This window comes from Dreissena polymorpha, chromosome 5 (genome assembly GCF_020536995.1).
Source record: "Dreissena polymorpha isolate Duluth1 chromosome 5, UMN_Dpol_1.0, whole genome shotgun sequence".
NCBI classification, from domain to species: Eukaryota; Metazoa; Mollusca; class Bivalvia; order Myida; family Dreissenidae; genus Dreissena; species Dreissena polymorpha.
The window spans coordinates 58,808,672-58,820,992 of NC_068359.1; the positions used below are offsets into that span (position 1 = coordinate 58,808,672).

The following is a 12,321-nucleotide window of genomic DNA, read 5'->3' on the forward strand; positions in this document are numbered from 1 at the left end:
TTTCCCAGAGTGGGGCTCATTAAACCCCTTTCCCAGAGTGGGGCTCATTAAACCCCTTTCCCAGAGTGGGGCTCATTAAACCCCTTTCCCAGAGTGGGGCTCATTAAAACCCTTTTCCAGAGTGGGGCTCATTAAACCCCTTTCCCAGAGTGGGGCTCATTAAACCCATTTTCCCAGAGTGGGGCTCATTAAACCCCTTTCCCAGAGTGGGGCTCATTAAAACCCTTTTCCAGAGTGGGGCTCATTAAACCTTTTTCCAAGAGTGGGGCTCATTAAACCCCTTTCCCAGAAGGAGGCTTTATTAACCCCTTTTCCCAGAGTGAGGCTCATCAAACCCCCTTTCCCAGAAGGAGGCTTTATTAACCCCTTTTCCCAAAGTAAGGCTCATTAAACCCCTTTTCCCAGAGTGGGTCTCATTTCAATAATAAAGTTACCTCAATGTTGAACTTTGTGAGGAATCCGAGATCAATATACATTTGCTGGAGCAAGACTAACATTTCTGGCTCATCCCACTGCCAATTATCGAATGTGGGTTTCCGTAAGTATTGTCGCACTTCATCAGTTATTTGCACCTGGCTGAAATTATGAAGGAAGAGAAGTAATGGATTGGAACATTCTGATTATGATATCCATTGTAAAATCATTTCTTTTTGGCAGCATAAAATTGTGTTGATTTGTATTTAAAATGCCTCATTTGTGGATGCATTAATTTTTGGATTTATAATTTGGGATAAAATATGAGGAATTTGCGTCTTTCATTTCCTGACGTTTTTTTGTTTTTGTGGATCTTCACACCCATAAAATTAACAAAAATGTACGTCCCATGACTAATAATGATTTAACAGTTTAAAGATATTGATGATACAACATTTGCTGTTAATTTCATTACGAATTATCAAGTGAATTTTTCTGAAAGTACTGTCACACTTTGAAGGTTATTGAAATTGGCTGACAAGAATTACAGTGTGTAAATGGAGTAAAATGTATAGTAATTACTTCCAGTTTATCGAGGTAACGAACATTGCACAAATATTGCAGTTTGAATAAAATCTCACTTTTTACTTAAAAGACTATGTTTAGAAAATATTAACACAAAATAAGTTAACTTTTTAAAAAGTGAAGGAAATGAAGATGCAGATTTTTCAAAAATTCAGAGAATAATACTACTAAACTATCAAACAACAAGAAATCTGACCACTTAATTTAAAGGACAGCATAATCAAAGAATGCCTTGGAGACATTTTCATACATTGGGGAGCAAATCAGGATAGAAATTGAACACCTCTCTCTTGATGGATAACTAAAGAAGAATCATATAACCCATATGATAATTAAAACAGCAAAATAACTACAAGGTCATAATTTGACTGAGAAAATCCCGAAGGTAAAATCATCTATTGCATAAGCCAAGAATGTCCCCAAGATATTTGATGCCATTATTTTAACTGGAAGTGGAAACTGCATGATATGGTTGCCTTATGTCTCTACTTGTCACATAGGACGCCACAAGCATTTTTACTTTCTAACCAAAATTCGCCCCTTTATTGCAAAAAGGTACCATGTGCCATTTATTTACCATGCAACATGGTACCTTTTGGCACCAATTGGGCAAAATAATATCTGTGGATTTGTCTTTTTATTTTTTCTGGCTAGTCTTATTTTGTGCAAGTTTTAATGAATGTATGGGATAGTTGCAAAACTGCTGTATCTACTAATTATAATGTTATCATTTAAAACACTGTTTATTTCTTAATTGCAGATAAAATATCATTAGACAAGTGGTACATGTAAATTAAAGGTGTAAGAGATGATGGTTGGCTGTTACAAGGGATGTTTGCATAGTTTTTATACTTCTTATATATGAGCATCCCTCTAAGAAAACTGGGTTTATTCGTGTGTATAAAGTATTGTTCAAGATTAGCCTGTGCAGTCTGCTTTTATTGATTTTTTCTTATCTTTTAAATCACATTCTAATCAAGGCAGAAACGCGTCTCCCCTTAAATTAGCCTCTGCCACAGGCTCATATGGGATGACACTTTATGCATATTGCCCCATTTTCCCAGTGTGTTTTCACAGCAAATTTATTGTTTCAAAAAATGTAAAAAAAAAACTGCATTATTAATGGTGTGATTGCCTTTGATATGTTGTTGTTCTACTTTTTATTATTTTATTTTGTTTGAAGATACATGTATGTTGTCATCATTTTACAGTCATTTTTATCCCAATGCCCAGAATGGTATAGATGTTCCGCTTCTTAGTCCCCTACTGGGGACTATATGGTTTGCGCTCTAAGCGTCAGTCTGTCACACTTTTCAGGATCCTGCAATAACTTTAAAAGTTCTTCATATTTTTTCATGAAACTTGACATATGGACAGATGGCAATATGGAGATTATGCACATCATTTCATTTTGTTTCTACGTCAAGAATTCTGGTTGCTATGGCAACCAATTGACTAGAAATATTTATGAAGATGGTGGATCCTGCGATAACTTATAAAGTTCTTCATATTTGTTCATGAAACTTGAAACATGGACAAATGGCAATATGGAGAAGTAGGGGACTTTTATTGCTTGGCAATAGTCTGGTTATCATTGTTTTCAATTGTGTTATAATGCTCTCATTATTTATTATTGCTATCCTAATGTTGCTATGCTAATACTGTTGTGGTGATTTTTGTTCTTAAACTGTTGTTTTAATCGTAGCTAATTTAAAAAAAACGTTCACACTCAATTTTTTGTTATTGCGTCTTCTGTTGCTGATGTAAATTATTAGCTGATGGTGGCATTTGAGCTCATTGTTCTAATTATATTGCCTCAAATATTGAGTCGCCTTCTGAGAAAACTGGGCTTAATGCATGGGCGTAGTGTGTCGTGCCTGATTAGCCTGTGTGGACTGCACAAGCTAATCTGGGATGGCACTTTGCGCATGCATTAAGCCCAGTTTTCTTAGAATGCAGCTCATATGATTTTGTGAATGTAAAAACATACAGAGTACATTTTCTATAGATACAGATAACATAACAAACAAAATAACTAATGACTAGACCCCCCAAAAAACTGTGCAAAATGTCAAGCATTACCCAAATTGTTCCCTCTTAACAGCCTAAGGTTACTTTGTTAAACTAATGCATTTCCAGAAATAATTGGATGTGAGGATATTTCTAGTATATACTAATTCATGTTTATCAGTTTGTTTATGGAAAATATAGTGAAGTATATATTTTAAAGTTGATTTGTCACTTCCCAATCTCAGTATTAAATGTCCTCATTCTTCTCCATCAATATACCCAAATACAATGCCCTAGCTTTTCACACTGTGTTTAACCCTTTTACCACTTAGATACCTACTTTGAAGCATTTGTAGTCATATTTAAGTAAAGACCTTTCTTACTAGATTCAAGTTTTAAAGGCTTCTTTCCAACCCTGATACTGATGAGCAGAAAACAGCATAAAACCTGAACAGACTGCGAGTTACTCGCAGGCCATTCTGGTTTTATGCTGTTTGCACATAGCCATTTTTACTTTGCTTCTGAGTCGGAATTATCCCACAAGGAGAAAATTATTTAGTTCAATTCCAACTAGTTTTTACATTTTTATAAATGACTGTATAAATAACAGATTGCAACAAGCCTGTTTCACTCACCTAAATACCCTAAATTGATCATTAGCCCCATCAAAATCCCAGATAATACAAATACCAGCTATAATGGCAGAACCAAGGATGTACTTTTCTAATCTAAGCTCCACTGAATCTAGATTAATGTCTATTAGGCCAGAAGTTTTTAATAAAATGATTCTCCAACCCGCCGACTCTAATTTTTGACGAAACCAAAAAATATATATAAATTGAATCTCAATTTTATTTCAGATGCCAAAAGGTGGCTTTTAGAAAAAGTTCATATGAGTTTTAAATCATCATAGTAAGCCTGGTTTTAATTACCCGCATTAATATGTGAACATCCTACATGTGCTGGAATTTGCCAAAAGCTACGCCATCATTGTTTGTTCAAGAACGCTTTCAACATCAAAGTCTGCTAATTTCCCAATTATTATGCAACCGTCAAATGAAATCCTGAATTAAATTGATTGGTAAGTAAATATTTTATTATTTCTTTATGATGTTATAAAATTTATAGTATTAAAATGACTAACAAGAGCACCGCATAACAGGTGCCAACGCTCGGCTGCGGATGCAGTTTTGAATAAATGAAAGCATGTCAGATTATTTTTTTTAGAGGTCACAGTGACCTTGACCTTTGACCCAGTGACCCAAAAATGGGTGTGGCGTGTAGAAGTCATCAAGGTGCATCTACATATGGAGTTTCAAAGTTGTAGGTGGAAGCACTTTGATTTTAGAGCCAATGTTAAGGTTTTATCACGCGAACGGCAGACGCCGGACGACGAGCTGGCAATGACAATACCTCCGGTTTTCTCCGAAAACAGCCGAGCTAAAAATTATTATGAAAGCAATAAGAACATAATGATTTTAATTTAACAGGTGCCCTTAATGCAAAATCCATTGTCCCCTAACAACTTTAAACCTTTAATATTTTACGCACAAATAAGGCCATATTTTAAAGAATAAAATTTTATGTGTCATTTCATGCATTTGTAGTGAAAAATTTGTGCATATAATACGTGTTTTTTCATTATTTTCAATGGGTACCAAACTTCGGTTTTGTCCCGGACTGGTTTGTACCAAAAGTAAAAAAAAACTTCGTACCATAATTTTTTTTAATGAGTGCATATTTGGTAACACAATTTTTTTCCCCTCCCCCAACCAGACACTTTAAGAAAAAAATCGGAGAATCATTTTGTTAAAAAATACTGGCCTTTATTATTCGTTTAACCCATTAATGTCTAGCGTCTAGAAAAAAGGCCTTGGCAAACATCCTAGACACAGATGAGACGCTGCATGATGTGGCGTCTCATCAGGGTCTGCGCTGTTTGCTTAAAGGAATTTCTGTATGAAACATTCTAAAAATAGAAAAGATATACCAGACATCCCTAATTTGAAAATGAAATGATCCAATTTAGAAGGATGGGAGGGTCCACTAGGCATAAATGGGTTAAAGTTTGCCTTGTTAAGCTGCAATCATTAAAATGCCACCATCGAACAAAGGCTTCTATGTCATGAATTTCAAGAAGATTATCTGATTACATCATACATACAGATATACGATATTATGTGTGAGGTAAATTTCTACAAATAATAACCTCTATGTTCTAGGAGTTCATCATGTATTTCATAAGTAAGATTATACATTTATGAACATTTTGTGTTCAGCCCCTGATATCTATAACCTGCTGTTTGTTGTTCAAGTTCTTGCTACATATATGTTTATCTATTGGCTGAATTTTATATCAGGTTTAATATCCAAAGTTTTTGACCTCAGCTTATTGTGAAAAACATGCTAATTATAAATGCATTTATTGGCATTGCCCATTGTATTCATGTAACACAATGTTAGTTGCTGCTACGGAACTAACCATTTTTCTTGACTGATTTTTGACAATGCAAAATCTTTGTGTAGTGGATGAAATTGTATTATAACACTTTAAATGTATTGTAATTTAGCATAACTCATTTATATTACTCTTTTGTAACCATGCCACATTGCAATGTGAGTATCACTGATGTGACTGTATCTGTAACACATTACCTCATTTTAATGTATGTTTTATCATGTGTCTGTCTGTAGCACCATGCCTTATTCTTATGCATTTATCAAAGATGTGTTTATCTCTAACCCCATACCTAATGCCAATGTATTTATCATATACATGTTTATCTTTAACACCATATTGTATTTATCATAGAATGAGTTTATCTTTAACAATGTACCTCATTATAATGTATTTATTATAGACATGTTTATCTTTAACACCATACCTCATTCTAATGTATTTATCATAAATGTGTTTATCTTTAACACCATACCACATTCTAATGTAATTATCATAGATGTGTTTATCTTTACACGATACCTCATTCTAATGTATTTATCATATAAGATGAGTTTATCTGTAACACCATACCACATTATTTTTTTTTTCTCATAGACATGTTTGTCTGTAACATCATACCTCATTTTAATGTATTTATTATAGATTAGTTTATCTCTAACCCCATACCTCATTATAATCCATTTATCATAGATGAGTTTATCTGTAACACCATACCTCATTCTTATATATTTATCATTGATGAGTTTATCTTTAACACCATACCTCATTATAATAAATTTATCATTTATAAATGTGTTTATCTGTAACACCATATCTCATTCTAATGAATTTATCATAAATGTGTTTATCTGTAACCCCATACCTCATTCTAATGTATTTATCATAAATGTGTTATCTGTAACACCATACCTCATTCTAATGTATTTATCATAAATGTGTTATCTGTAACACCATACCTCATTCTAATGTATTTATCATAAATGTGTTATCTGTAACACCATACCTTATTCTAATGTATTTATCATAAATGTGTTATCTGTAACACCATACCTCATTCTAATGTATTTATCATAGATGTGTTTATCTGTAACACCAAACCTCATTCTAATGTATTTATCATAGATGTGTTTATCTTTAACACCATACCTAATTATAATGTATTTATCATTTATAAATGTGTTATCTGTAACACCATACCGCATTCTAAGTATTTATCATCGATGAGTTTATCTGTAACACCATACCTCATTCTAATGTATTTATCGTAGATGTGTTTATCGTGGTCTGTGTCTCTCTGGAGGGATTTCTTGTCCCAGAAAGGCTGAAGGGAGGTTCCTGAGCTGATATCTTTGAACAAGCCTAACCAACTTAGATGTTCTACGCCCTGAAAATGAAAGTGTTACAATCCTATAGAAATCAGTACTTTATTTCATGGAAAGCCTTACACCCAGGCTTCTTAAAAGAGGGGCATAATAATGGTTTTATAGTTATCAAACAAGATGTGTTTGTGAAACACTATGTCCCCACAATATATTTGACGTTTGACCTTGACCTTTGACCTTGAAGGATGACCTTGACCTATCACCACTCAAAATGTGCAGCTCCATGAGATACACATGCATGCCAAATATCAAGTTGCTTTTCAATATTTAACAATTTTACCGACCTTGACATTAAAGGATGACCTTGACCTTTTACAACTCAAAATGTGCAGCTCCGTGAGATACACATGCATGCCAAATATCAAGTTGCTATCGTCAATATTGCAAAATGTGACCTTTGACATTTAAGGATGACCTTGACCTTTTACACTCAAAATGTGCAGCTCCATGAGATACACATGCATGCCAAATTTCAAGTTGCTACATGCATCGTCAATATTGCAAAAGTTATGGCCAATGTTAAAGTTTGACGCAAACAAACCAACAAAACAACAAACCAACAGACAGGGCAAAAACAATATGTCCCCGGCAATATAGACTGGGGTACATTAAAATCTCTAAGCTCAAAAATGCTTTGTACATATAGATTATATATAAAATAAGCATGCCATGCAACTCAACTACACATTGAATCCTCCACTATGATGTACAGAAACAATACCATTAACAATGTTACAAAAGGTGTATTTACAATGTAACTGCCTGTTGTTTTTTGCATTTTGCTTGCACGCATTTATATCCATTATAAAACCATTTCAAATTTTACAAAAGATAAGCCCAGAAAATACTGGGCCAGATGAGAGCTTATAAAAGCGATTTATTCCAATTTTGGTCAATTTTTTTCTGATTTCCAGCACTCGATTACGACACTACTATTATCTGAAGACAGCCCTCAGCTACCTACATGTCTGCTCTCACGCTTATCAATGCCATTCCCGATGATAAAGTTCTTCAATTCTCATTAAGGTCAAGACATAAATGTCAGATTTTCTGCCACTGCCTTAATTCTCCATTTATTACTGGATCAGTATAATAACTGAAGTGCGAAACCCACGTCATTGCGCATCAGACATGGCAATTCATCATGGATCAATTGCCTGCATTGATACCTTGTTTTAAGTATGCCATGATTAATGGAATATCCTTGTATGAGCAGATCTTCTTATTCAGGTAAATAAAGCATATTCAGGTAAATAAAGCATCTGTCGTAAATCTATCTATTACAGATGGAAACTTTTTTCTTGTCATCAGATGTGGCAAGACTTTGATTGTTTGCAATTGTGATATATTTAACGATGCAGTAGCTGTCTTGATCGATGATTTTCAATCATGCTTTTATTGAATGCACTTTATGCAGGGAGAATACACATTTGCATGCTTTTAATTGTTATACAGCAACACAGAAATTACATATCCATCATATGTCCTTCATAGTTGACACCTATTTATTTAAGCTCAATTGCATTTAAAGTCTAAGGCCCATTGAGTCAATTTCCTTGGTAGAACCAGTATCTTTGTGGGGGAGGAATCTAGAACACTCCTAAAGTGGGCATCAAACCAATGTTTCGATTTGCTAGGCTGACACATTTCCCACTCCACCATGGTGACATCAAAGTTCCAGTTCGCTAGGCTGACACCATTCCCACTCCACCATGGTGATTTAAAAGTTCCGGTTTGCTAGGCTGACACCATTCCCACTCCACCATGGTGACATCAAAGTTCCGGTTTGCTAGACTGACACCATTCCCACTCCACCATGGTGACATCAAAGTTCCGGTTTGCTAGACTGACACCATTCCCACTCCACCATCAAAGTTCCGGTGTGCTAGGCTGACACCATTCCCACTCCACCATGATGACATCAAAGTTCCGGTGCGCTAGACTGACACCATTCCCACTCCACCATGGTGAAATCAATGTTCCGGTTCACTTAACTGACACCATTCCCACTCCACCATGGTGACATTAAAGTTCCGGTTTGCTAGACTGACACCATTCTAAATCCACCATGGTGACATCAAAGTTCCGGTTTGCTAGACTGACACCATTCCCACTCCACCATCAAAGTTCCGGTGTGCTAGGCTGACACCATTCCCACTCCACGATGATGACATCAAAGTTCCGGTGCGCTAGACTGACACCATTCCCACTCTACCATGATGATATCAAAGTTCCAGTTTGCTAGGCTGACACCATTCCCACTCCACCATGGTGACATCAAAGTTCCGGTTTGCCAGACTGACACCAATCCCACTCTACCATGATGACATCAAAGTTCCGGTTTCCTAGGCTGACACCATTCCCACTCCGCCATGATGACATCAAAGTTCCGGTTCGCTAGGCTGACACCATTCCAACTCCACCATGATGGCATCAAAGTCTAATTCGCTAGGGTGACACCATTCCCACCCCACCATGGTGACATCAAAGTTCCAGGTCGCTAAACTGACACCATTCCCACTCCACCATGGTGACATCAAAGTTCCGGTTCGCTAGGCTGACATAATTCCCACTCCACCAGGGTGACATCAAATTAGATTGGATTAAATTTCATCAATTCAATCCAAGATTGGGAAGTGTTAGGAGATTAAAATCCGTTTTAAGGAAAATACTAAATTTAGCAACACAACAACTTTAATTAATCTTTTTCTTTTTAGTACAATTATGTCAAAAGCCTGATTACCAGTTTCCCCAGATCTTAAAAAAGCTTAGAATTTTTGCCCATGGAATCTTATTTTAAACAACTGCAACAACCCTGTTGTGAATGAAAAGTGATTTCCTAGCCTCCGTTAAAAAACACAAGCTTAAACAATCTTGGGATCAGGTATTCCTGCAGTAATTGATGGGAATCAAACATGAAGACCAAGACTAGTATCCTTGTTAAGACATGATGACAGTATTGCAAACTGTTTAAAAAAAGTTAAATATTCATTATCTCATATTTTTTTCCTAAGAGTAGTAAACATTTCAAAATTCAAATGTGTAACTTTTAAATCATAAGCTTACAAATATATGCTTAACTAATGATGTTAGAACTTTGTTCACCTTAAAAGAATATGCATACACTTTATATGCAGTCAAGGCATTCAAACCTACATGCAGCAAGATGGTGATTACCTCACAAGTTGTCCCCACAATATAGAACGGTGTAACCCCATTTTAGGATGTTAAATGCACAACCAAACTACACCCCATTCCTCAGTTAACAGCCATCGACCCTGATGTGGTACCTTTCTAAGGTATTCTGTTTACAAAACTCATTACAAGACGCAGTACCTATGATTCTTACGGAATTGCTTACAAACAGTGTTGTCAATGCTAAACACCTGTATGTCTAGCATTTAAAATACCCAAGATAACAGGTTTCTGCAATCGTTAAAAATTTTACCCCTCCTAATCACCAATTGTCTACACAAATTTGATAACCTAACTAGATGTTAATATTTGCACAGATTAGCACTATCAGTGCCATTATCAGGACAAATACTGAGGAATTTTAACAATGGTATAATAGCAATTAACATGACATTGTAGTTGTGGATCAAAGCAACAATAGGAATGAAACAGTGAAATGATTTGTCTCAATCTGAGATATTTACCGCAATAATAGGAGTGAAACAGTTAAATGATTTGTCTCAATCTGAGACATTTACCACATGTACAAGGACAAAGAAAAGGGTATATTGACAGATGAAATTAAAAAAAAAATCCATAGATTTTTTTTTATTTGAATTATGACACTTTAATGATAGCTGTCATACATTATGTGAAGTGTAGTCCTTAACCATGTATTGAGAAATGAGAAATATATTGATCAATGAAATAAGATAAAGAATCCATTGAACTTTTTGAAAATGTAAATACTTACATCTACTTCTAAACTAATGCGGGTTTAATAAGCATAGCTGCACAATAGATTTGAGAGTATTTAAACTATGAATATCAGTTCAACAATTTTAAGCATGGAGAAATTTTATCACAGTTTATCAGAAACATAAACATTACAATCTGTTCTGTGGTTGATTCAATGATGAGTTAATATTTATGGATATTATTGCACTGTTATAAATATGAAATCATTACAGGTATCAAAGGCACTTGTTGTATCAATGACATTTTGTGAGTGATTTTTTGTCTTATATAATCCCAGTAAGATAAAACATTCCTGAAAGCTAAATAATGTATTTGTTTGTACATAATTAGGAAAACAAAGTCCCAAATAAAAGGCAACAACATCCGAAATTCTAGATCGAAAGAAACTGAGCATTAAGTTTGATTGCTGCATTTATGTCACCTTCTAACATTGATTGCTGCATTTATGTCACCTTCTAACATGGCCAATAATCAGGGGACCCACCTCTGTTTGGGATGCATTAATAAATGAGCCAATGCTAAAAGGACCAGATGTTTTGAAATTTTGTAGATAAATCTACTGGGCGAGTAGGTCATATATAATTTTTCAACATATTTGGCATTATTTTACAAATGATCATTTCACTTTCCTCCTTAAAGGACATATCATGAGATCAATACAATTTTTTTGTCAATTTTAAACATTACCAGTATGTGGAAAGAACAAGAGATGTGTTTGTCAGAAACATAATGCCCCCTTCTGCGCCGCTTTGAAGCCATATATTTTACCTTTGACCATGAAGGATGACCTTGACCTTTCACCACTAAAAATGTGCAGCTCCATGAGATACACATGCATGCCAAATATCAAGTTGCTATCTTCAATATTGCAAAAGTTATGACCAATGTTAAAGTTTTCATCGGAAGGAAAGAAAGACAGACGGTCAGTTCAAAAACTAAATGCCACCTTTCGGGGCATAGAAATTATGTTTATCTCAAAAATACCCATACCTGCAATTTATTTTTAAATTCCTCTACTTTTGTGTGTATACTCAAGACACTGGATGGAAGATCGCCATTTTCTATGAAGACCCGTTTCTCTAACGCCTGCAACCTGTAAAACAAAGATTTAATCCTTATTTATACTATTTAAGGGCTTGTTATAGAAGGTGACATATTCCTCTGAAGCATGTTTATCATATTTATATTTATGCTGAAATGTTTTTCAGCATATATATGGAACTTGACCACTGACCTTTCATCTTGAAAAGTGACCTTGACCTTTGACTGAGGAGCAAGGACTTGTAGACAACAGGAAATCTGGTAATATGGAGTAATAATCCAAAGAAAAACAAAAATTCCATTGGCATTAAAAAAATAACATAAGTTCTTGCCCTTTTACATCGATTATAAACCTTGACTTTTGACCACGGTGCACTTTGGTTGGATGTGAAACATGGTTTAGTCACAGGATTTATTATCATATGTAATAGTAAAATTATGCCAGATGTTACAGAGCAGTATTATGAAATCTGGAGTGACAGACAACATTATACA

At 35.0% G+C, this 12,321-nt stretch overlaps 1 protein-coding gene across 3 annotated transcripts in view; it reads right to left on the reverse strand.

The window, feature by feature from the left end:
• Positions 1-12,321, reverse strand: part of LOC127831836 (high affinity cGMP-specific 3',5'-cyclic phosphodiesterase 9A-like) — a 115,426-nt gene that overhangs the window by 44,209 nt on the left and 58,896 nt on the right. For all 3 annotated transcript variants that reach the window (XM_052356909.1, XM_052356910.1, XM_052356908.1), the window contains exons 4-6: positions 11,776-11,878; positions 6,715-6,854; positions 435-576 (exon numbers count right to left, since the gene is read on the reverse strand). In XM_052356909.1, the coding sequence (XP_052212869.1) occupies positions 435-576; positions 6,715-6,854; positions 11,776-11,878 (385 nt within the window). The remainder of the gene's footprint in view (positions 1-434; positions 577-6,714; positions 6,855-11,775; positions 11,879-12,321) is intronic.